Source organism: Takifugu rubripes, chromosome 15 (genome assembly GCF_901000725.2).
Source record: "Takifugu rubripes chromosome 15, fTakRub1.2, whole genome shotgun sequence".
NCBI classification, from domain to species: domain Eukaryota; kingdom Metazoa; phylum Chordata; class Actinopteri; order Tetraodontiformes; family Tetraodontidae; genus Takifugu; species Takifugu rubripes.
Window position 1 is genome coordinate 14,861,341 of NC_042299.1, and position 24,527 is coordinate 14,885,867.

General features: G+C 47.6%; 3 protein-coding genes across 6 annotated transcripts; 2 read left to right on the forward strand and 1 right to left on the reverse strand.

Annotated features, from left to right (window-relative positions):
• Positions 1-26: 26 nt before the first annotated feature.
• LOC115246473 (hephaestin-like protein 1) lies at positions 27-7,823 on the reverse strand. Of its 2 annotated transcripts, none has more exons than XM_011620002.2 (19): positions 7,492-7,823; positions 6,375-6,619; positions 5,594-5,806; positions 5,296-5,496; positions 4,921-5,175; positions 4,546-4,714; positions 3,998-4,137; positions 3,779-3,895; positions 3,481-3,686; positions 3,191-3,335; positions 2,903-3,115; positions 2,566-2,782; positions 2,345-2,475; positions 2,137-2,262; positions 1,952-2,058; positions 1,645-1,876; positions 1,261-1,400; positions 993-1,092; positions 27-339 (listed from the first exon to the last, which is right to left on the reverse strand). In XM_011620002.2, exons 1-19 carry the CDS (start codon positions 7,662-7,664, stop codon positions 260-262), a joined length of 3,210 nt encoding a protein of 1,069 aa, XP_011618304.2. In that variant the 5' UTR covers positions 7,665-7,823; the 3' UTR covers positions 27-259. The 2 variants fall into 2 exon arrangements, with proteins under 2 accessions (XP_011618304.2, XP_029704610.1); XM_029848750.1 differs by having other exon boundaries at positions 993-1,146; positions 7,492-7,822.
• A 657-nt stretch (positions 7,824-8,480) lies between these two features.
• LOC115252638 (transmembrane protein 135-like) lies at positions 8,481-13,517 on the forward strand. Its single transcript, XM_029848338.1, has 15 exons — positions 8,481-8,687; positions 9,129-9,256; positions 9,603-9,695; positions 9,792-9,825; positions 9,935-10,000; positions 10,120-10,166; positions 10,242-10,283; positions 10,363-10,527; positions 10,600-10,669; positions 10,756-10,923; positions 11,000-11,063; positions 11,143-11,219; positions 11,287-11,385; positions 11,903-11,970; positions 12,108-13,517. Exons 1-15 carry the CDS (start codon positions 8,550-8,552, stop codon positions 12,241-12,243), a joined length of 1,395 nt encoding a protein of 464 aa, XP_029704198.1. The 5' UTR covers positions 8,481-8,549; the 3' UTR covers positions 12,244-13,517.
• Positions 13,518-13,630: 113 nt separating this feature from the next.
• Positions 13,631-24,379, forward strand: ltn1 (listerin E3 ubiquitin protein ligase 1). 3 transcript variants are annotated; one of them, XM_029848337.1, is made up of 33 exons: positions 13,631-14,173; positions 14,368-14,574; positions 14,715-14,813; positions 14,930-15,160; positions 15,236-15,288; positions 15,387-15,567; positions 15,658-15,831; positions 15,924-16,114; positions 16,206-16,347; positions 16,420-16,674; positions 16,800-16,882; positions 16,913-17,111; positions 17,204-17,407; positions 17,491-17,532; positions 17,620-17,809; positions 17,893-18,132; positions 18,242-18,395; positions 18,468-18,618; positions 18,763-18,973; positions 19,052-19,208; positions 19,336-19,449; positions 19,539-19,666; positions 19,743-19,878; positions 20,024-20,168; positions 20,288-20,501; positions 20,587-20,824; positions 20,900-20,968; positions 21,074-21,260; positions 21,374-21,539; positions 21,613-21,836; positions 22,173-22,367; positions 22,509-22,676; positions 22,792-24,379. In XM_029848337.1, exons 1-33 carry the CDS (start codon positions 14,132-14,134, stop codon positions 22,852-22,854), a joined length of 5,253 nt encoding a protein of 1,750 aa, XP_029704197.1. In that variant the 5' UTR covers positions 13,631-14,131; the 3' UTR covers positions 22,855-24,379. The 3 variants fall into 3 exon arrangements, with proteins under 3 accessions (XP_029704197.1, XP_029704195.1, XP_029704196.1); XM_029848335.1 differs by having other exon boundaries at positions 16,800-17,111; XM_029848336.1 differs by having other exon boundaries at positions 16,800-17,111; positions 21,616-21,836.
• Positions 24,380-24,527: the final 148 nt, after the last annotated feature.

A 24,527-nucleotide genomic window follows, 5' to 3' on the forward strand; every position in this document is an offset into this window, starting at 1 on the left:
CGGCAATGGATGCTCGCTTTTTAAAATAGGGGTTTCAAAATGTCTTTATTGCACATTTTTACATGAAAATAAAAAGATTTGTTCAAACAGAGCTTTGAAAAACACTTTAAAAGAAACACATCATTTTACATTCTAGGTTCAACGTGTGTGCATACTTTTGGTTACAACAGTGATTTTTTCCCTTGGATTGTTTAAAAAAAAAAAAAAAAACTACCGAAAGGATGTGGCAACACACATCAGCGACGATGGACTCTCTTTATCAGTGCAGAGCAGAAATGAGAGCAAATACCAGCAGGAGCAGTGACGTATCTAAGGAGCTTCCAGTTCCCTGTGCTGCGCCTGAGAAGGAAGTTACAAAGAGGAAGAGCGTTTGGACAACATGATCAAAAATGATGCTGGGATTGTAAACAAGATGCCAACGTGATATATGTGCTTGCTAAATTAAGGAGCCAGCAGGCACGAATGGGACTTTGCTGTAAACTTTATGGAAGCTTCACACACAGTGAGAGGATTAGCTTCAAAATGTCAATAGTGCCGAAGAGAAGGCTGATAACATTGAGAAAAACATTCCATATCCATTACGTAAGTGCACGATAAAGCCCACACAACAAGTGTCCTACTTTTGAAACAGAGAGGAGAAATTCATATTATATGAAAATCAAATGAAACCTGGAAGGCTCCTAAAGCACCAGAGCACCAATCCGCTAACTTTTAAGATTTTAATCTATTCTTTTTATTTTATTCACAAAGTGATTCTAGTCTTTGATATAACCTATGATATTATCCCATCAGCACTGTGGTTGCCCATACATTTAAAAAGAATCCATATCATTAAATCACGCATTTACAGGAAAATGTAAATGACCGGGTCTGTAATTGGCTAACAGGAACCTCAAACTTATCACGTCGTAAGGGTCTGAGTGCCTCCATGACCCTTGGAGCTGTGCTGTTGGGGTAATTTGGTGTGCTGAAGGACAAGGATCAGGGCAAACCTTTGATAGTGAACGTTGTCTCCATGCCGCTGTGGATGTGGTCGGTCACATGACAGTGGAGTAGCCAGGTTCCTGGATTCCCCGCAACCATTTCGACAGTCTGGAAAGTCCCAGGGAAGAGGTCAAAAACGTCTGCGCGGTGCACGCTGTCCGTCTGCCGTGCACAGTGAAGAAAAGGAAACATCGAATGGGAAATAATTACCGAGGGGCGGAAGTGAAAACAGGCCAGAAACCACCAAAATGAGCAGGTTTGGGCAGCGAACGTTACCTTGTAGGTAAATGTCTCAGCGTGGAAGTGAACAGTGTGCATGTCCACTTCGTTGCCCATTCCCAGTAGATACCAGTCCACTTTGTGTCCCTGAGTCATCTCCAGTCCCTGGAGGTTCGCATACAGCCGACCATTGATCCCTTTTAACAGAAAAATTCACATTTCAGGAAACAAACTGAATTCTTTATTTTTCCTTGATGCATATCTAGGCTACATAACCACATTTGGACTCATATTGTGCCACTTGAAATATGATAATTGCAGATTTCAAACAGCGACGGTCTGCTGATGTTAGCTGAACTGCGTGTCTGTGTTTTATATGTTTCAGCTTGTGTTCAGTCTTGAATGTTGAATCATGTTCACTGTCTCACTGCGTCGTCTTACCGTGCATCATGTTACTCTCGTGGAAACCTTGATCGAACGTCGCAGACTCCTGGGTAGCGTTGAGGTATTTTCTAATGTTGTCTTCCAAGTACCAGGACTGGTTCTCATCGTGCACCATGAAGAGCAGAGCAAACTCCTTTTCCACATCCGCCCTCTGTCTGTCGGAGCCCTCCCCTCGCAGAGTGCCTGGCCTGCAAATGACCAGAGGCCCCAAGAGACCGCTGTACAGGTCCTGGAAACGTGCAAAATGATGGGGAGCTCTGCCAACTTTGTGAGCAGGACTTGAAACTACACACAGAATACGCACCTGGATAAAGTCAACGTTGGAGTAGTACGCGTAAGAGATGCAGTTCGGATCCGAGACCCCTGGACCAGAACTTTCTGGAATATCCCATGTCAACTCTATTATCTTGCCTAAAGAGAAGGGAACTGAAGCGTCATTGTCGAGGCCCCCGGACTAGAACAACCTGCCAGCAGCTTCCATTGTCTCACCAGGTCTGTTGGGAACGTGCGCGCCGCTGGCCTTCACTCCGTGCGCGGTGATGGAGTACGGCCTGCTGGCTTTGTTTTTAAACGTGATCACGATCTGCTCCCCCACCTCTGCTCTGATGATGGGACCTGTGGCAGGAAAGACAAATACATCAGCTCGACTCTCAGTAAAAAAAACAAACAAACAAACAAAATGAAAGTCTAACCACACCCAGAATTCCCAAGTGTTGCTGGTGATCCTTCTGCATGGTGAAGGAGTCGTCGGTGTATTCTCGATACACCACCTTCTTGTAGCGTGAGCCGATCCTGTTTTTTCCTCTCCCCAAAAATGTGTTGCCAGGGCTGGAAGACCGACACCCATGAAAATCCATCATCAAACGGCTGCAACCGCAAATCGGGCCAGGCTATGGAATCCACTCCCGTTACTCTCACCTGTCTTCTTCGGTGGTGTGGTACAGCTCCAGCTCCCAGTCCCTCTGAGGTGAGAAGTCCCACTCGATTTCTTCAGCACTGATAAAATACTGCACGACCTTGGTGGGAGGCGTGCGTGCGTGCTTGAACTCCCTCTGGGGACAGAGGTTCACCCTGTACTGCTGCCTCATGCCAGCGGAGTAATGGTCCGTTACTCTGCAGTTCACCTCGTACACACCTGTGAGGACACAGTAAAATCAACGCAATCCTGGCATTTCATCATCCTTGATGGCACAGAATGAAACGGGAGGGGTTGTCGAGGTTTCTGCCCGTGCATACGTGATGCAATCTGACCAACCGGGTTCATCTGGCTGCATGGAGACCGCTGTGGTGGTATGGGGGAACAGGTTGAGAGTGTCTCGCGTCGTGCTCTGCTTCTTGAAGGTATTCCCCTCGAAATACACCCCGTGGATGTCCACCTCCGTGCCAAGTCCGAAGGTGTACCACGTTACTTTGTCTCCAGCACACATCTCCAGGCCGGCCAGGTTACCGTACATGCGCCCATTTATGGCTGTAGTCCAGAAAACACGGCAACAGAAGTGAGAAGTGTGACAGGTCACGGAGAGGAAGATATTCGCGAGCATACCGTGCATCATGTTGCTCTCCATGAAGTCCTCATCTAAAGGATCCGTTGTACTTGGAGCGAACATGTCAATGTTGTCCCTCAAATACTGGCTCAAGTTTTCATCCATGACAGAAAACAGAAGGAAGAATTCCTTATCGACGCCTTTCTGTGAAACCCACGCAGACAGTTTCAGCATAGCTGAGGAGATCGCAGTGAAACGGTGTCATCATGCTTAAACATCGACATTTGTGTGCTCCAACAACCCTGTGACGCTGTTGGGAAATCCCACAGGTGACACTTAGCAACAGCACCTGCAATCCGCTCTCAGCCAGAGATCCTTTCTTGCACACGAGCAACGGTCCCATCAGCCCAGAGTTGGTATCGGCGACTGGATCTGTGGCGGAGAAGTAAAGGTAGGGGATGCAGGAGGGATCCGAGGGAGAGGGGCCGTCCTTCACCTGCCAGGTGTAGGTGAAGGTCTTCCCTGGACCGATGTCAGAGCCTTGGCTGGAGACCTCTACAGCGTTCCACAGAGAACAGTAAACAGCACAAGGGCTGAGTGACAGTGTCAGACTAACACAAAGTGATGACGTGAGGCTGTTTCTTTACCGTCTTCGTTGAGGCTTTCGTAGAAGAGGCCGTGAGGCTGGATGCTGTAGCTTCTGTCAGCTTTGTTCATCAGTGTTACTTTGATTGTATCTCCTTCCTCTGCTCTTAAAACTGGACCTGGACAAATTGAGAATGATGGCGGATGTTGAAAGGCTCACTATAACAAATGGAGTACACAAAGTCCAAAAAGTAAGAACGGAACCAGGTTCCAGGCCATACCGAAGAGTGCCAAATGTTGAGATTCTGGCGTTTGTGGTTTCGTGGTGGTGAAGGAACTATCTGTGTACTCTTTGTACATTACTTTAAGGTATTGACCTCCGATCCTGTTGCCATCTCTACCAAAGAACGTCCCAGAAGCGCTGAAAAAGGGTGTGAAAGGACACTGATGGACACTGATGCTGGGTTGGCTGTGATTGATATGAACATCTCTACAAACCAAGACAAACGGTCCCAGATATTCTGAATAATATTGAAACTCCAGTGTTTTGTCTCAGAATGTTGCTTCCAAATCCAGAAGATTCACAGATAAGAAGCTTTGCTATGTTGCCTGGATCTGAATCAACACTGCTTGGTCCCCCACAAAACTCAAGCCAAATTCTAGGCAGTGGCCTTCAGGCAATGTTAAGCAATGTTCTTTACTGGTATATCTTGTGATTTTATACTCATCACAGCAGCAAAAATTAGGAATGACATCAGAATAAATGATTAACTTTTACAGTGTTTATCCAGTAGGATATAACTGTGGAGCTCATGAAAACTTTGCCCACCTGTCGGCCTCGGTGAGATTTATGTTATTAATTAGGTCCTGTCCAGACGGGGCATAGTCCCACAGCACTTTCTCCACTGCCATGTAGTAATTCCTCACCACACCGTCTGTCAGTGTGGTGCCGCTGACGCCGTTACATGACTTTACCTCATAAAAGGCCTGCATTCCAGCTAGAAGGCACCAACAGAGACAGACACCAAGGGTCATATGTCAGCCGGTCTGCGCTGTGCTTTTCCTGTTTGAGGAGACGATTCTAAAATGTGACATGACAAACTTGTGCCTACTACAATCGCTGTGTCGGGTAACAGCTGTTTAGTGGTGGAAAAAGCATCCGAACACGTCAGCAATTCTGCGTCTCAAAGGTCAAGCGCCCTACCCTGAAAATGGTCATTAACCTGGCAGGTCAGCAGCCACTTCCCTCGAGCCTTGGGGACCATCTCAGCGGTAGCGAAGGTGGCGGGGAACAGGCTGAGGACGTCGGTGCGATGGCCCCGGTCCAGCAGCGTGTTGCCATGGAAAAATGCGGAATGAATGTCCACCTCATTACCCATGCCGAACAAATGCCAGGCCACCGCTCGGCCCTGGCATAATGTGATTCTGGGCAGATTTCCAAACATGTAACCATTAATAGCTGTCGGGGAGAGAACAGACGCACACCGTGGGATCAATGATGCTGAAACACCTTGGAAATCTAAGATTGTGATGTTTGATGGTTCATTTAGCACAAAATCAAATTCCTCTCATTTTTCACCATGCATCTTGTTTGATTCCATAAAGTCTGCATCTTCCAGGTCGACTCCCGCCGGATCGCAGCAGCTCCGAATGTTGTCCTGCAGGTACCAACTCAGATTTTCATCCACCACGTTGAACATCAGGAAGACGTCCTGGTCGACGTCGTTTCGGACCGACTCTGCCGAACCCTGGGCGGAGTGGGCAGCCTCGGTCAAGATTCCTGAGAACACAACAATCGGAAGGTGCAGAGCGGCCCCGTCGTCTTCATCTGTGCCAGGTCGACAGCACCGAGACAAAACAGAATGAAGTCTTTGTACCTTTTTTACAGGTCAGCAGAGCCCCAATAAGTCCCGAGGCGATGTCTCTGGGGGCGTCCACGTGAGAATGGTAGACCCAGGTCAGGCAGTTTGCATCGTCATCTGTGGGGGCAAACTCTGGTCTGACCTCCCAGCGGTAGGTGTAGCTGCCTCCTGGAGGAACAGCGTCATCCATCTTCATCGCCTTTGACGTTCCATCCGGGTAGAGTGCCCCTGGTAGACAGACACCCAGTGGGATCATCCTATTGCAGAGCTCTTCAGCAAGTAGAACTTATAGAAAGTCATGTTTCATTTCGTTGTGCAGTTATGACACAATATAAAGCACACGTATCCAACCAGAGTCATATTATCTGAAATGAACAAAACTCGGTGAATGAGGTTTAGTTTCAGTTTTAGTAACTGTCGAGAACTTTTTAAGGAAGGACGTTTCACAAAGGTTGGGGGGTGGGGTCTCGTTGCACAACAAAAAACCAGTAAAATCACTGGTTGTGTGGTTGAACACATCCCGCCACCACGTAAGACTGCACCCAAGCAACAAAGACGTGAAAAACAACGAAAACCCACAGTTTTGAATCAGGAAATGGATCGTGAGAAAAAGTGAGGGATGGAGCTGTAAACACACCGGGTGATCTTATCACTAGAGGTACATGTTACGACAATGTCCCCTTAGTGTCCTGCCCTTCCATAATATGCACCCCTCCCCCCCAGGGAGACAATGCGGGAGCTTTCTCACAGATATTTGGCTAAATCTGTGTGCAGTTTCCATTTTGTAACTTCTTACCCTCTGCGTCTTTCTCATAGAAGACCCCATGCGGATGTATGGAGTAGTTCCTGGAGGCAAAGTTCTTCAGGTGGACCAAGATGACATCACCAACCTCCGCTCGAAGGACGGGCCCCAGGAAGCCCAACCAGGCAGGGCCTGGGATCTGCTGGCTGTACTTCCTGTCCGTGTACTGACGGAACATGGCCTTCTTGTAGACCCGGCCGATGCGTTGTGGTCCTGATTCAAGGAAGGTGGATGCGTGCCTGGGATCAGAGTGGGAAGAAGGACATTACAAAAAGACATCCAGTAATACTAATGATGTCAACAGTGAGTGAGAGCCGTGGCCCAGCAATGATGACGCTGCGCTGTGCTCATTTATCTGCTGAGCTCATTTAACTGGAGATGTAATCAACGCTGAATAAATGGCACATTTCCGCAGCTATCAAACAATTAGAGGGCATGGTTCACCGGGAGGGTAAACCTGCTGTTGGAGGCGCGGCCAACACTGGTCCCACCACTGGTCCTAACACTGGTCCCACTGGTCCCAACACTGGTCCCACTGGTCCCAACACTGGTCCCATCATAAACTTTCCACCCTAAACTGAACGTGACTGACGCAGAATTGCATGGCTTCATTTCAGCCACATAGACGGGCATGAATCAAAAGGTCCACTGGGATTTCTTTTCCTAAAATAATCAGATTCTATCTGTGAATTCTCATTAAAATTGCTGACATGTCTTGGTTTGAGCACAGCCAAAGGCATCTCTTGACCTCTGCTGTACTGAAGTGGCTCTTGCATGTTGCGTAATCTGTCTGACAAAGCCAGGAAATTCCACAATTGCGGATGAAAAATGACCTAAACTTCAAATCATGGCCGATACCACAGGAATTAATGTATATTCTCGCATCGCATATACTGAAATAACTGTAGCCCGGTACTGTGATGCAGGAGAAAGCCTCGCGTCATCCAGCGGGTTATTCAGCTGATTCCTACTGCCGCGTGTAAACAGCCGTATTCAGAGGTCTAGACGCTCACACCCTCGCATGATGACATAGAATTTGGACCCTAAACTGTACGTTACCGACATGGCTTCACTTGATAGCACCTTGGAAAAATATAAGATTCAGACTCACTCGTCATTTGCGATATCTTTTCCATTGAGGAGATTTTTACCACTGGGCGCATAATTCCACGTGCCCTCGATGATCCCGATGTAGTAAACTCTCTCACGGCCGCGCGTCTCCCCCGCACCGGAGCAGAGAACGCAAAGTAAACAACTCGCCAACAGCCTCAAACTCCGGTCCATAGTGAAGAAGACCGGTCCCGGAGGGTGTCCAGCCGGTTCTGCTCCGAGTACCACAAGTGGGGAAGCGCGGCGGCTGAGCTGGAGTGCGTAAACGGAATGCGCGCAGAACTTATGAAACTCAAAACACAGTCAGACCATTCAGCAGTTGTGAGCGCCTCCCGCGGTGTCAGACGCGTGCACGGATAATAACAGCTCCGAGCTCTCGCTTTAATTATGATTACATGTAGCATAATCGCCCACTGGGAAATCAATGTAATTGATCCAATTAGGCTGAAACGCAAACTCATGCACCACGGGGTGCCCAAATTGCCCTCCAGTTTTCCATAAAACATAACATAAACACATTTTTAAAAGTAAGAATAGCCGCCTTTTCAAGGCTGAAATTTGAGGGTAAAATAATATTTTTAACTCGGAAATAAGTCACTTAATTAGGTTATTGGCATATTGAGGATGAGAAAACAAGAGTTACACCTTTTAATAACTGAAACTGATTGTTTCTCGGTTTGCTACAGTTGGCTACATGTTTCTACATATATTTATTTAGTGTTATTAATAAAGAATAAGGCATCACGGAAAGGAATGAATGACTGATGACTTTATTAATAACTGTTTCACTATTCAAAATGTCTCCGGTAGAATTTGTTTTTAAAGAAAAGGTTGATTAACAACGATAATAGAGTCATAAAAAAATCTATTAATCATTATACCATCTTTGTGTGGAGGGAGGGGCGGGGCTTGTCACGTACGTTTCTTGCAGACCGTGCACGTGCACGTCCGCGGTGCGCGGTGACGTCTGCTGCGTCGGGGGACGCGCACGTCGGCGCGGCGCGGCGCTGCGTTCCTGCTTCGGGTTGTCAGTCAGAGTACAGTCCATGGTGTTCAGACATGGCTGTGCTCAGTAAAATACCCCACAACTGCTACGAGATCGGCCACACCTGGAACCCGTCGTGTTTGCAGTCCGCTCTGGACGTTTCCAGAAGTGCTCTGGAGGTTTCTTTCAAAATATACGTCCCTCTTTATCTGGTACGTCAACTCACATCACGTACCTCCACACACAGAGGCTAAAGTTAGCTAAGTTAGCCTACCGAGTTCTGAGAATCCTTGTAAACATTAGCCATCTTCCACCGAAGGGCTAAGGTCGAGTTGACGGACGTGTGTAAGCTCTGCTGAAAGGCCTAAACCTCACATTCATCGCGTTACAAGCTACAACTCGGCGCAAAAGCTACATTGATCACATTGGTTGGTTAGCAGCAAACTGTAAACATCGTCTGTTTACCTTTCTAAACAAACGCTTGACCACATATTCGTGATCCAGGAAACATAAAATGCGTAAATTGTTACAAGCTTGCACCTTTTTGATAACGTCAGAACACACGTCCAGATCTTCCATTGCACATTGATTGATTGATTGATTGCGCTATTGGAGTGTGAACAGTTGCATCTGTCATTGTCACTGAACTGCAGATTGCAGCAGTGCTGAGGAGAAGGAAGAAGGATTATTATTTAAAAAGACTCATCCCTGAGATTCTCTGGTCCACCACCTTCCTCACCGCCAATGGGGGTCTCTACATTGTTTTCTTCTGCATCCTCAGGTTAGTCGGTCCAATAGATGGAATCATGTGGAGTTTGGATCAGCTGACGTGTCCGACTGCTTCGATGCAGCAACTTGATATTTGTTGAAACAGATGTTGTTGTTTTTTTGCTAATAGTGCCCATTTTAATTGGAGCCTGCCTTTATAATCTGAATATTCCACCAAGCAGAAGCTTCTTTAACACTGCTCATTCTCTACATCCACCTCGGCCTTTCAGATCTTATGGATATGTAGGTTAACAGGAAGGAAAACCTTCCAGCCTTCCTGTCAGCCCTGATGGGGCCTGTGAATCCATCTGCCCTTCAGTAACAGAAAAACCCTGATGCCACTGTATCTCTGACTCCAGGAAACTGTTGGGGGGCTTCTACTCCTGGTCTCTTGGGTTCGGCTCGGCGCTGCCTGCTTCCTATCTCGCCATCCTCGTGGAGCGCAAGAGCAGGTGAGTTTGCTGCGGTGGCTCGGACGTTGTCCTCATAAATATTGACTGTTTTGTTGGGAGCTCGTATAATCCTCACTTATACTCCCCCTGATTCAGGAGAGGACTGTTGACGATATACATGGCCAACCTTGTAAGAGCATTTCCAGTCTCTTGTTTGTTTTAGCAAATCCGGTTAAAGCTGTATTGTTTTTATCACAGGCCTAAAATTTAAGCTGCTCCGTGTCCGTTTGTCTCGTCAGGCCACTGAAACTTTGTTCCGGATGGCAGCGACCCGCGGCTTCGTCAGACCCGTGAGACACGGAGAGGTCAGTAGATGCACGAGATCTAGTGGATCTAAACGTGCCCCATGATCTGCTGGACTGATGATAGAAGACTGCTGGAACTGTCTTAACGTGCTTCCCTGGAATAATGTCCCCCCCCCCAGGTGCTTCTGTTCTGCATAACTGCTTCACTCTACATGTTCTTCTTCAGGTCAGAACTCTCTGAAATCTCAGCAATGTCCGTTTCCACGTATGACAAAGGTGAACGTTGTGTTCTGTCCCGCAGGAGTCGAGACGGCCTCAAAGGCTTCGCCTTTTCCGCGTTGAAGTGAGTCGGCCGCGTCCCGGGCGCTGACTTTGACCCCTTTGCTTGAGTGTTCTAACAGTGGCGCTCGTGTCCGTCTCAGGTTCATCATCGGGAAAGAGGAGCTTCCCACTCACGCCGTCGTGGCCGAGCACGGCAGCTCGAGGACGCCGGACAGGACGGCGCTCGCCGTGGAGGGCGGGGCCGGGAGGCCCGAGGCCGGGAGGAAGACGCTGCGGGCGTACACCAAAGAACTGCTGGAGTCCATGTGAGGGCTGCTCACGCAACCACCGTTCCCTCCGTCTCCAAAGCTCTGACTTCTTCTCCTGATCATTTGTAGATGCACAAAGGGTCCCAGACACAGGTGCTGCAGACATCACCATGACAACTGCATCTCCTACTGCATTAAAGTGAGTCACCTCCGTCCAGCGGGCTGCGTTTGCTTTAGATCTCGTCCTGATAAAGGAGCGTTTGGTGAATGTTCTGTCTCCTCCAGGGTTTTGTCAGGATGTTTAGTGTGGGCTACCTGATTCAGTGCTGTCTTAAGGTGCCTTCAGCCTTCAGACAGATGTTCTCCAAACCCTCACGGATCCCCTCGCTCTTCTACAACAAAGAGAACTTCCAGTTAGGGGCCTTTCTGGGATCCTTCGTCAGCATATACAAGGTTGATCTCCCCTTGCTTCCGGTCTCCATGGTTACTAGTGTGGTTTCTTGTATTTACCTGGTTCTCCTTGGCTCAGGTGACCAGCTGCCTGTTGCGCTGGATGCGGAACATTGATGATGAGCTCCATGCATTAATCGCAGGTGTGGCCCGATTCTTCACGCTAAGTAGAATTTTTGCCACGTGACAGTTGTGTCCGTCCGATCCTCTGTCCCTTCCCAGGCTTCCTGGCCGGAACGTCCATGTTCTTCTACAGAAGCACCACCATATCCATGTACCTTTTTACAAAGCTGATGGAGGTAAAACTTGTGTCGCGAGAAACGAGAAGTCGGAAGCAATAGTGACGATTCTGCTCTCTCGTTTTAGACCATGTACTTCAAAGGCATCGAAGCAGGACGCTTCCCCTACTTCCCCCACGCTGACACCGTTCTCTACGCCGTCTCCACTGCGATTTGTTTCCAAGCTGTAAGTTTCACATGCACACCAGACCCCCCCCCCCCCCCCCCAGGAGGAAGAACCCATGAGCAGTGCACCCACACGTACACGTTCCACTTTTATTTTAAATATCTCTATTTGAAGAATTCCAGACCCTTTGTTTTCTGACTCTACGGCCCCTTATGGCCTATTAATAGATACTTTAATAGAAATAACCTTTAATTCACGACATAATTAGCGATTAAAGCCAAAAACGCTCGCTCTTATTCTGGAATTAATCAATATTTTCATCAGCTTTGTCCCTCCGATGAGACGAGGGTTCATATGTCCTTTAGGTTGTGTATCGATTTGCTCTTGAATATAAGGAGCAGATATTTAAACAACTGCGTGAAGCTCCTGTGGCTCTTCTCCACCATTACCCGCGAGCTTCAAGGCTTCGTTCCACGACTGGGTCAGAAAATGTGGGTCTGGAATTCTCCTTTTGAGCTTGTGTAAATATTCCCAACACAAATATTTGTTTTAGTGAAGATAAATCTACGTTAAACAGGCTGTGATGGAAGTGCAGAACCTCAGGCCCGCATACTGGAAGTTCCTGCTGCGCCTGACACAGGGCAGGTACGACTGGGTCCCCCACACACGCAGCAAATCCCAGATGGTTATCAGACGTTGTAAATACCAGCTGGTCATTTGGTGAGTTCTGGATCGGCAGCAGAGGACGTGAGATGACTTCCTGTTTCCTGTTCCTCTTGCAGGTTTGCTCTGATGAACAGGCAGGTCCTGGATGTGTTTGGGACTCAGGCCTCCAGAGATTTCAAAGGCTTTGTGCCCAAACTAGACCCCCATTTCACCAGCGTGCTGCTGCCAGGAGCTGACATCACGCTGGGATGATGCTCAGCCATTTAGGGTTGCCTCACCAGAAACTGGACATTTGATCTCTTTGGTTGGAGGAAGTTGCAACAGCTCGGAGCTTTTTACAGGATAACGGATGTTGAGTTTCAGGTGTAACGCTGCACAAGAACACTGACTGGTGAATAGAAATGAGTTAAAAGTGGTTCGTGGAACAATGACAAGCATCCTTTTTTTGGTGCAACAATATTCCTCTTATTCACTGATTGTATGTATTTTAGTTCACCAGTCCTACATTGGTTGTTCTCACTGAGCTCAGTTTGAATTTCCTAAAAAAAAATAGGTAAAAACTTACTAATCATCATCGTCACACTAGTACCGGTACATGATTATGAATAACCAATCCCACCCTCAGCATTTCTAACTGTACGTTTCTAACACCAGTGAGGATCCATGATGATAAACTATAATGATGCACACTAAAGGTTTTTAAACTCAAACTAACCTGTCTAATAATGCATCCAGCTGCCGTGACACCAGCCCCCCATCTTTAAAATGAATTCAATTATCAGATACGTTGCATCTACTGACGGTGGTTGCCATGGCAGCGGCAGGCTAGAATATAGCATCTTGGTTTTAGTATCGATTTTATGTGAGAAAGGACCACAACTTATATATTTTGAGCAGAAGGAAGCCAGTTGATATTCTATGAAGGTATGAACAGAAGTCTGCTTGGAAAGAGATAAGAACTTAATTTATAAGTCATAAACCAACACCATTAGCAAACTTTCGTTTTTTAATTTAATTAATTAGTTAATTAATTAGTTAATTTAACCAAGATTAAACAAAATTTACGGAATCTGACATTGGCGGCACTCAATTATGCAGTTAATGTTTCGCTTACCTTGATTCCTATGCTAATTTTTGAGAGTTTTGTTGGCATCTTTAGGCGTATCAGTACAGTATTATACTATGATAATCTAGTGAGACAAAATAATTTTTATCATATTTGCTGCTGCTGCATCCTACTGCTCTGTTTATCTTCTACCTCTGGTTTGCAGTAAAACATTTCTCTCTACATGAAGAGCTGTGATAAAGGTTAGCTTGGGAAAAATGGTCTCATAAAATAAAGTTAAGAATTGTAAATGGTCACAACCCTTTGAAGAAGGCCACTGAGTTATCCTTTTCACTCTGTGGTTGCCTATGACAAAGACTTTGCAAAAAACCCACATTGATCATCGAGTTGTTTACTAAGAACTTTGGTGTTTGTCTGACCATCACAAGGAGCTTGTACCTGAATAAAATGAGTTCGATCGGATTCTTTTTAAGTTTTATTTTGGAGAAAATGCCTGCTGAAAGGAACCCTACAATTTCTGTGATTGAATTTCTTGATTGTAAGTATTTCTGCGATGGCGAATGTACTGTTACTTATGCAGAATATCAGTAGGGTATTTCATTTTTTGCTGAATTATTTTAAAGGCAAGCGGCTGAGTGAGCACAAGCCTGCTGTGACTCACATCGGACAGTAGGTGGCAGCATTAGACCGAAAATCAGCCACTTGGAGCGTCTGTTGAAATTTACCCATCGATGTGTCGCCTTGGACGTTAATATTTAAACTTGAGTACAGTCACGTAGGACAGGTCACTACGTTATAATAAGAGCCAACTACATAACAAAAACAGCATTCAGTGTATTTGTTTTTGACTTGTTTCCTGCAACTTTTAGGCTGTCAAAGCCTTTGGATAGATGTCTTATTCCTGGTTTATGTTATGGTTTCGCACTCCGCACCAGCAGGGGGCGATAGCCACGAAAACCTTGGCTATCAGCGCCCGGACATATAAACGAAGATCGTAAAACGTCATATGTAATGGCAGGTTGTTACCAGCCTGTGGCTACTACAGTGTGATACTTTTATAATTGACACGTAATCATGGGTGGTAAAAATAAACAGCGGACTAAAGGAAATATTCGGGTTCGTACAAGTGTTTTGAAATGTAACTTTATATTTGGGTCAGTTGGTAGTAAACGTCTCGCTAACGTGAGCAAGTAGCTAACGTTGTGACTGGGGAAACACGTCTTGTGACTAGTATCCTGACCAGGGTAAAGATATCTTTACCTGTTGTGAGTTTTCACGCCATGTTAACATTCTGGTTTTGTGTCTACCAGCCTTCCAGTAGCAGCCGCGCTGCTGAGGCGCTCAGCCGTGAAAGCGGGGTCATCCCCGGGTTTGTAGGCTTCGACACAAGCGCGAACCTGGACCTCAGTTATGTCCCCGCTGTCCACGGCGTGGACGAGATCGACAACCTCGTAGATGCCGAATTTCGACTGGTGCTCAGAAAGATGTCCAAGAGGGACGTCACCACCAGACTAAAGGTGAACTTTAGAGTGATTCACGTTATGATAACATACTCCCAACCTTCACCTAAAGCCATCTACACCTTCTTCCATAGGGAAGGTTGTGTTGGTTGTGCTACAGTCTCACTGATTGTTTCATTGTTGCATGTATTTTTTAGGCTGTGCAGGATTTTGCATCCATGTGCCAGGAGCGGGATTCAGACGTGGTCAAAGGGGTCCTACCATACTGGTCCAAAATCTACTGTAAAATATCAGTGGTGAGACGTTTCTTCTGCACGGTCATGACACACACACACACACACACACACGGGACATTATTTTGTTTGGCTACATGAGGTGCAACTACACAGTAATCTTGGTGTTGCTCAAGCAGGATCACGATCGGCGTATCAGGGAGGCGACCCAACAAGCTTTTGAACAACTGGTTGCGAAGGTGGGCCGCTGCCTCGCCCCGTTTCTGAAGAGCCTGATGGGACATTGGATTCTGTCTCAGTGTGACCCTTACATGCCGTCTGCTTCAGCTGCATGTAAGGCCTTCCAGGCTGCTTTCTCCCCTCCCAAACAGCCAGAAGCTCTCAACTTTTGCAAGGATGAGATCCTTAATGTGGGTAGTAATGGCAGCGGTTAGTGTGGAAAACATGGTTTTGTCTTTACTGTGAGCTGTTGTTTTATGTTGCAGGTCATTCAAGATATCTTGTTAAAGGAGACTGCTGACACCCTCAGTGATCCCCAGTAAGTTAAATACTGTTTCACAGTATTTTCACTGTCTCTCCTTAGATAAAACGATGTTAACTTCTGTCAGCGAGTCACAGGTTCTTTCCTTTCTATAGGAACGTGACAGCTGAGGAGAGGGAAGCCAAATATGTGCGCATGCTGACCTGTTCCCTCCTGGGGGTGAAGAGGCTGCTGTCACTGCTACAGCCGACTGACACGCCGGCCCTGGAGCAAAAACTCTCGGATCTGGTGAATCCTGGGAAGTTTTGGAAGTACAGCAAACACAAAACCGCACAGGCAGGTTGCTGGGAAAAAAGCCAAATGCGTGCGGTGAAACCAAAGAGAGGAGAAGCACCGTGCACTAATGTGTTACGTGCTGTTTAACAGGTGCGAGGGGCTTTTTTCCAACTCGTGTGTGCTCTGTGTGAATTTACTCCCGCGCTGGTCGTGGCTCAGGCGGCTCTCGTCTGCCCCGCTGTCCTCCTTAACATCGATGACACAGACCCCGCAGTCCTGCCCTCTGTGTGGGAAGCTGTCCTGCACGTTGTGTCCACGGTCCCCGTAAGCATGTGTATACAGTAAATACACCAAATGAGTAAGTGCCATGTTGTGAACATCAGTAAGTAATCTCATCTCTTTTTTCTCTACTTCAGGATTGCTGGAAACACGTGAATGCTAAGAAGGGCTTTTTACCAAAACTCTGGGCACTCCTTAAAGAGGGAGGCAAAGGCATGGCTAAAGCCCTCCACCCTAATTTAATGCCGCTCCTGAGCAAACTGCCCCAAGAGGTCACCCATCCCAGCATGGACTTCTACAGCACCTTCTTCACTTCATTCATCCAGGGGTGATTCGCCTGCTTAACGCCTCACCATGATGCCCTTTTTGCCGGGCAGGAATTGCCCCATTAGAGTCTAAAACCTTTGTGTTTTTTTCAGTTTGTCAAGTGAGCGAGCAGCCTCCAGCCCATCGGAGAGCGCCGTCATCGTGACGTCCGTGGTGGAGTGCTTGAGGTACTGCATTGTGCTGCACACCGATGAAGATCAGAAGAACTTGAGGAGCATGCTGATATCGGAAAAGGTGTGTTCATTTTTCCTGGGTAGGCTCACTCTGTTGTTCCCGTCCTTCTAAAGCGTCTTATTTTCTTTGTAGCTTCTCCCTCTGCTCGAGGAGGCTCTGGGCAGTCCCTCCTTACGGAACGGTCCTCTTTTCCTCGTGGTCACGGAAATGCTTTGGTCTTGGGAGAAAAAGGCAGGCTTGCACGGTGATGAGGCCAACAGCAACAGGGACGTCTTTCAGGCGCTTCTGACAGACTTCTGGAAGGAGGTTGGAATCTTGTTTGTGCGTTACGTCAACACCCAGGAAGCAGATCCGCAAATTTTGGAGGGCATCGCCACCTTGCTGCAGGTGAGGCCTCCTGGGCTACTGGGGCGGTCACCACTTTCACCTCACGGATCATTTAGAGTCTTGAGTCACCTGTTTCAAAGGGACAGAACATTCTGGAGTCCATAAATTTTACCTTTCATCTCCAGGTAATGTGCCACCCTGAGGGAGGAAATAAAAGGCATCCGCAGAAGAAGAAATCCGTCAGGATCTGTTTGGAAAAGGAAGAAGATGTTGAGAAAGCTGCAGTTAAGGAGGGCGCTGTTGAGAAAGCTGCACAGACGGTGTCGGAGGCTGTGAGAGAGCCAACATTTGGGCCCCTAAAGACTCCGCATTTGGAAGACTTGGTTTGTCAGCTGGTTCAGATGTGCCTGCTGCACGTGAATGACGACAAGTCGGAGACACATCTGGTTTTCCTGTCCCTGCTCTTGCGCTCTTTCCACACACCCAGAGTGTTTGAGGTGAGACTGTTGAAGATCTCTGCGCATCAGTCCGTCACGCCACCGTCAAACACGTGGCCAGGTTTTAACCTCTGAATTTCTGCTGTTGGCAGACGCTGGTGGATGATAAATTAACCGACGGCGAGCGGCAGCCAGCGGTGAAGAACCCAGCCACGCAGTTCCTGCTGGAGCAGGTGGTGCTGTGGCTGAGCGAGAAGGGGCGGACTGACACCGAGCACCTGGTGGAAATTATCTTCAGCTCGCTGTCCTGCTGCAGCCGCCAGGAGACCACTCGCATCCTCAACCACATCTCCATGGTAACCGCGGTCGATGAAATGGTGAAATGAGCCAGCTCCACGTTTGTTTTTCTGCTCTTCCACTCATATTCTGTGTTTCCTAGATGGAATTACCGTGGGGAATTATTCTGCAAATCATACAGAGGGTGATGATTATGTTTTTACCCATGTTTGTCAAGTATTTTACTAGATTTTGAAGATGTTTTCACTAATTCTGACCGGCACCCTGACAGGCATGTGCAGATCCCACGACTGTTAAAAGCTGTGGTGATTGGCTGAAGGGCTCCGTTCTGGGCAAGCAGCTCCTGGGACTTATTGAGGAGCTGTGCAGGATCGACGGCAGCCCCCCCATTTCCACGTATTCGGCAGGCGATCATCGCTGGGCACTGATCAGTCTGGTTCTCTCTCAGAACCACAACCACGGTGAATAAAATTTCCCTTTTCTACGTTGTTCAGTGTCGTCAAATCCAGATTTATTGATTCTATCTCTGTTTCTGTTGGAGCAGAGTCTCTGATTGGGGAGGTGTACCTGGAGAAGATGTTGGAGAAGCTCCACATTACTCTGTCCAAGACAAAGAGTTTATCAGATGAAGGCAACTTGCGGCCATTAATCTCCTTCATCTGCGATGTGACCTTCACGTTCTTCTCCACTGTAGAGGACTGCTTTTCATTACTCTCTGCTCAGGATCTGTTGTTTACTGTGTTCCAATTAACTGCCCAAGATCAAACACGCATTCTTCTGACTGGTAGGTGCTGCAAATATCCATACTTGAATATCTAATCCTATATGTGTAATAAATACACATGCTGTTTGTCACCTCAGCTAGATGAACAATGCTGTTTCTGCTTTGATAGACTCCCTTTTACAAAAGCTGTGGGCAGTGTGTAAAGCCGGGGTCCAGTCGCTGGCTCAAGACCCTGAACACAAAGTCCAGGAAGGAAGTTTCTTGCACAGTGTCGCCGTTTGGGTGAAACACCAAATTCTGACCACCTCGCTGGACATCGAAAGGTACCAAAAATTCCACTGTAAAATCCGCTGTACGTCCAAGGTTCACCTCTGAGACTTTGGGTTGTGTTTCAGTTTCAGGGTTTTAGTGCTGGCTGTCCAGACCATAGTGGAGACGGTAGCTGCTTCCAGTGGTCCCGGCTCGCTGCTCCTCGCCCAGTTCCTGAGCGAGTTAATGCCCAGCCAGTCGCAGTGGAAGAAAATCAGACAGGACTTGCCTCTTCAGGTGAGAAGGTCAAGTTTTGAAATTCTCGTTGAGGAAATAAAGCAAATTCCATCTTTGTCTCTTTAAGGACATTTGCTCAAAAGCCGATAAACTTTAATACAGTCGTCCAAATGAAACCTTCTCTTGTGTCGATGTGCTCTTTAGTGGATGAAATCCCCGTTATTGTCCAACCGCTACAGAGGAGTTTGCCTTCAGTCCCCTGTGGACACCTGGACATCGAGATTGTCAGCGAGGCTACCTGCTCACCTGTGTGCCTCTGCCATGTTGGGTAAGGTGGCCCAGCTTTCTGCATCCAGCGTCCCTGAGCAAAAGGCAGCTGATTGTCCATCACGTCAGCAAAACCTCGTTATCACAGGTACACATGAGAGTCTTTTCTGACATAACGAGGGCTGATATTTTTAGATTTTCTTCTATATATTCTCTGGTTTGGCAGTTTCAGAGTTGCTGTATACACTGCAGTGGTGTAAGGAGGTAGGCTATAGCCCTGCTTTAGTGGCCTCATATCACAGCCTGCTCATGGACTGGAGGCTGCCGGGGGGTCTTCACAACCTGCTTCCATTGGAAGATGTGCTGGAGACACTTTACTTAAGGTGACGGATACTATTTTATAGCAACTGATACATTGTTATTCCTGCCAGTTAGCTTCTAGTTATGAAAGCACTTCAGTTGTTTTCTACTCATTATTGTTGCTATGTGTGTTGTATTATTTCCCTGTAGGTCAGTGGCAGAGGGAGACCTCTGGTCTCTGACTCTAGAAGACTACATACACGTCAACAAGTTGGCAGAGACTCGGGGTGGAAAGCTGAGGAAGCTTTACAGCAGCACAGACAGGTTCCCAAATTCTTGAGCAACCCAGTTTCACAGTATATTAAAAGTTAATCGTATCCCTCTCTTGTATGTTAAAAGTCCTGTGTGCTCAGTTTGTTGTCAGGTTGGCAAAGCAGGCTGAACACAGTCCAGGTTCTCTGCCCCTTCATGACCCAAGACGAGAGAGAGACCCTCGTTGCTTTGGCTACAAGTGGAATCATCAACTGGCGCGAAACTGACCGTGAGGACGCAAACACACATGCTGACGCTACAATTCCCGTCTGTTATCCTGGACTACAGGCTCATTTGTGCCGCAGATGTGTACGAGTGTCTGGCGGTTCTGCTGTGCTGCCTCACGGCTGATACGCCGGTGCAGAACGAGGTGTTGCAGTCTGTCCTGGCCACCATGATGGAGTGGAGGAGCAGCAATGAGACCTGCTTCCTCTTTGACAGGTGGCAGGATGCTTTGGTCTCCCTTCCAGTCTTTAATTTGTACCGCAGCAGTTACATGTTCATTCCATGGGTTTGCCTTCTTTTAATTCGTCTATTGGCTGACGTTTCTTTGAACGTTTCTTGTGATTTTTATGTTTTTTTTCAGCGATCTGTCTGAAGCAACTCCTCGAGAGTTGAATTTGACAGTGGAAATGATGCGTCTCCTCTCTTGGCTGGTAACTCATCGCCCGACAGATCTCGAGAGCAGCCAGTGGGACTTCTTGCTCTGCTCCATGTTAGCGTGGTTAGAGGTAAAGAGTTCATTCTGCTTATTTTAAGCTCGTTTTGTCTGTGATGTTTCCATTAACGAGTTCTGTGAGGACAATCAGTGTCAGGATAAGGTAAGATTCTGTTTTAATCTTAATTTTAGGTCACTAAAGAGAATGTGAGAAGCCTCTGGAACCCATGGGTGCAGCTGTTTTTCTGTGCAAACGCTGCGCTGGTGACGAGTTTGAACCAGTTCTTCACGACGTCGTCACCTGATGTGCTGCAGAAGCTGCCCCCAGAACTGTCTGGGGAATGGACAGACTTCTTCACAGATGGAATTTACAATGTGATGTTGCCTCTCCCCATCAGCATCACAGGTACGATCCATTCCTGCTGGAGTTCCACCTGAAGGAATCGTGCATAGCGAGTGGCTTGATGTCTTCTGCCTTGTTGGTCCAACAGATGCCTTCTCTGAACCGGATGACCCAGTGTTCCCTTCGGCGGTCCTTCAGTCGCTTGGCCAGGCTCTGGCTTTTGTGCCTGTGCAGAAGCTAATGCACAACAAGCTGCGGCCGCGCTTCGTAGCCGGCCAGAAAACAAATTTACCCGACGGTGTCCAGACGCTGATCAACACCTTTTGTCCACAGCTTCTGTTTAAAGCCAGACCTCTGCAGATCACCACCTTCCACCTGTTAGACAGGTAAAGGTTTAGTTCCTGTGGTCCTCGGCCTCCTACTTTAATTGAATTCTAATCACATTTCCATTATCATTTCAGAATGATGCCTGAGCTGCCTGCGTTTGACCAGGACCACAAGTTTGATGACGAAGAAGACGAACCTTGTCTGTAAGGGGTTAATCTAGGGATGATCAGTGGATTCCTGGTATAACCTGTCAATTACAATATGGCGATGTTTAAAATGTTCTGACGGTTGTGTAATTGTCTGCTCAGCTCTCCGCCGGCATCACTGATGACCATCCTCTCCACTTGTGAGGACCTCTGTGAAAACATCCTATCAGGAGTTCAAGTGGGAGAGTTTGCAGTGGTCCAGCCTCTCAGCATAGAGTACTCCTGCCTCTTAGGCTACCTACTAGCCTGGAAGCTGCTCCTCACTTTCTTTAAATCCTCACCCACCAATGTGAGACCCCTGATCACCAGATCTTTTTGCTTCTTTAGTTTGTTGTGATTATTGTCCTGTTGTTGTCCTATTGTTGTGCCTGAATGCAACCTGTCCCCCCTATTTGTCTCCAGCTGCGCGCTCTTTATGCCCAGCACCTGAAAAGAAACACCTCCCTGAACAAGCTCCTGCTGATCCTTTTCAAACTGATGCCTGAGAACCCCGTCTACCCAGGCCAGGGGACAGAGATGAAGGAGAGCAAAACCTTCTTTACGGAGACCCTTTCTCTAGATGTTGAAAGTTAGTAAACCACCCACGAACACTTTAGTTCCTGTTATGGGACATTCTTTTCCTATATTGTGTCGTTTCCCAGCAGAAAGCACAAACGTGAAGTGTGAGCTCCCCCACCTGGCGTGCAGCGTGTACTACAGTACGCTGCAGGACCTGCCTGCCATGGTGCGGCTGTGGTGGAACAGTCAGGAGAAGAGAGTCAGCACGGTTGTGGAGAAGTTCACCGTGAAATACATCAGCCCCGTCCTGTCGGCACAGGAAATCTCATCCGTGCACTCCAGCACTCAGATGTCCGACAGCATGACTGTGAGTTCTGTTATTACAGAAAGTCTGTGTTTCGATGCTACTTCCTGCCAGTCAGCCATCATCAGTCCACAATCAGTCCTTCAAAATGACACTTTTGTTTTACAAATGAATTCAGATGAAATACTAAAAGTTTTCTTTGGCCTAAGTACTCAGAGCTTTTCTCTGACACGTAAACTTCAGCTCTGGGGCTCTGCTGATTCTCCCGTCTACACACACACACACACACACACACAGGAAACAAGATTCTCTGCTCTGATGAACCAACATTGGAGTTCTTTTCACGGCTTATTTGTCCAGAATTGTAAAGCCAAAGCGCGCACCTGTGCTTCCCTGCAGGTCAAAGCTCGCTCAGCAGCGCGGGAAGTGATCGCTACCTACTCTGTGGATGATATCTTCATTGAGCTGGTGATTCAGCTTCCGCAGAATTATCCTCTGGGCTCCATCGCTGTAGATAGCGGGAGGCGCGTGGGCATCGCCTTACAGCAGTGGAGGAACTGGATGCTGCAGCTGAGCACCTACCTCACACATCAGGTGAGAAGACACTTCTAGAACTACAAATGCTGCCTAATGTACACAGATGTAGACGGAGATGGGGAGATGGAGGTGCATCTCCTGGCTGATACTGGAGTTCATGACGATCTGATGTGATGTTTTCAACATTAACGTGTTCAGAATGGCAGTATAATGGAGGGCCTGACTCTGTGGAAGAGCAACGTGGACAAGCGCTTCGAGGGGGTGGAGGACTGTATGATCTGCTTCTCTGTGATCCACGGCTCCAACTACTCCCTGCCCAAGAAGGCTTGTCGGACCTGCAAGAAGAGGTTCCACTCGGCGTGTTTGGTGAGCTGCTGATTTGTGTTCCGCAAACTGAAGTTCTCTGATTATGCGGCTTAGCAAATGTATGCAAACGAGGGTTGCCCTTTAACGCCGTTCTGTTCTCCTCGTCTTTCCTCAGTACAAATGGTTCACGTCCAGCAACAAGTCCACCTGCCCGCTGTGCAGAGAAACCTTCTTCTGAAGGCAGTCGGGCCTCTGATCACTGAGACATCTGTGGCTGCTCTCTGCGTTTGTTGTGGGACTGATCTCTGCAGCTGCCGCAGCTGCTGTTCCTGCACGGACACACACACACACACACACACACACACACACACACACACACACACACACACACACACACACACACACACACACACAGCCCTCCACATCCTCTACGTCTGCCATCGTGTTCATTCCTTTTTCTACACTTGGCTTCTTTTATATGAGAACAACTAGCTGATATCTAAAGAGGATAATCGGGCTGCTGCAGTGTTCGCTTAAATAAATACACGCGTTGCCTGGAGGGTAAACCCTCTGGGATGTACATTTCAAGTGGATCTGGTCCTGCTGTGCGACCGTTTTCAAGCACACGGGTCAGATTGTGACATTCAGGATGTGCCATCGCTTCACCTTTAGTCAAAGTCGAGCTTAATGAGCGCGTCCTTAAACCAGCTGTAATAACCAGAGCGTCCACTTACAGTTGCCTGGTATTTCTGTACGTTACTGTACGTTAACCTGTGCTAGTTTCCAAGAAAAGCCTGTAATTAGCCCCGGCCCGAGACTGCTGGAAGCAGCCTGCCACACTCATTTATCTTGGGTCTACCTCCTCCCCACGCTGAATAATTTATCTCTTTAATGGAGGCGTGCTCTCATCACAGTTGTTCCTATGGAATTAATTATGACAGATTAAGCATGATCAATGAATTAATCCCTATCATTTGCCCTCTGCGTGTGCGTAGGCACGTGTGTGTGTGCACAAATGTGTATTTGTAATTTATCGGCGTTTTCAGATTTTATCAATATACAAAGCCAGTATCCATCATCATCTCCCCTTGACCTTTTTAATAGCCATTGATCTGTTTGCCCGACATAAATATTTATGGTGAAATCCCCTCACAGGTTTACACACACACACGCACACAGCCTCAAATCTATTTGCTCATCTGCTTGATTAAGCAGTGCTGCAGTGGTTCTGAACTCCAGTACAGCTGCCTCTTTTTTTCTTGTTTTAATGTCACCCTCGTGTTATTGTCATGCTCGCCGACAGGGGGCAGCAGAGGTCCAAGTAAGTGCTTCTGGAACGGAGGCGTGGGCGCTTTCAGCCCAACACAGCTTGTTCTTCTTTGTAATGTAAAGACGTGGATTTCTGTACAGAGAGTCTGATTTTTACGGTTCCGGTCCAGATTCCTGCTCGGCTTTCTCTCACGGATGCACTTTTGTCCGAGGAAAACAAAGAAAGAAAGAAAGAAAGAAGGCCCATTGGGGAGCCATCGTTGACCGGGCAGATTAATTGGATGAATAAATTCCTCACCTCGCTGGGATCAGACGGACAGCGTGAGTGGACGTGCACGCCTCAGTGCTCAGGATGCGTGTGCATGTTCAGGCCGGTTGAACGATCGCGCCACTGAAAATGGATCCCCGACGATAATGTGATCAGTTTTGAGTGCCTTTGAGCCGCTGAGCTGGATTTGCAAAATGCTTGAATCTGCATTAAATTCTGACGTGTGCGTCTTGTGCTTCCGTAATGAACCTCCTCGTGCAACAGCTCCTCGTGCACTCTCCATCACACCCTCAGCAGTACCAAGAGTTCAGACCTCTGCTGTCCCACCAAATGAGAGGACCGGGTCCATAGAGGGGAGGGGGAGGGATGTGGGG

What these genes read in the sequence shown, in the direction of transcription:
- LOC115246473 (XM_029848750.1), bottom strand. Translation starts at nt 7,664, where the DNA reads ATGGACCGGAGTTTGAGGCTGTTGGCGAGTTGTTTACTTTGCGTTCTC. An exon ending in CATGCAGCCAGATGAACCCG is followed by an intron (nt 2,783 to 2,902) that starts GTTGGTCAGATT and finishes GTGTCCTCACAG; the next exon opens with GTGTGTACGAGGTGAACTGC. An exon ending in GACAACGTTCACTATCAAAG is followed by an intron (nt 340 to 992) that starts GTTTGCCCTGAT and finishes CTTCCTTCTCAG; the next exon opens with GCGCAGCACAGGGAACTGGA.
- LOC115252638 (XM_029848338.1), top strand. Translation starts at nt 8,550, where the DNA reads ATGGCTGTGCTCAGTAAAATACCCCACAACTGCTACGAGATCGGCCAC. An exon ending in GACCCGTGAGACACGGAGAG is followed by an intron (nt 10,001 to 10,119) that starts GTCAGTAGATGC and finishes CCCCCCCCCCAG; the next exon opens with GTGCTTCTGTTCTGCATAAC. An exon ending in GCTCCATGCATTAATCGCAG is followed by an intron (nt 11,064 to 11,142) that starts GTGTGGCCCGAT and finishes GTCCCTTCCCAG; the next exon opens with GCTTCCTGGCCGGAACGTCC.
- ltn1 (XM_029848335.1), top strand. Translation starts at nt 14,132, where the DNA reads ATGGGTGGTAAAAATAAACAGCGGACTAAAGGAAATATTCGG. An exon ending in TCCTCAACCACATCTCCATG is followed by an intron (nt 17,408 to 17,490) that starts GTAACCGCGGTC and finishes TGTGTTTCCTAG; the next exon opens with ATGGAATTACCGTGGGGAAT. An exon ending in AACACGCATTCTTCTGACTG is followed by an intron (nt 18,133 to 18,241) that starts GTAGGTGCTGCA and finishes CTGCTTTGATAG; the next exon opens with ACTCCCTTTTACAAAAGCTG.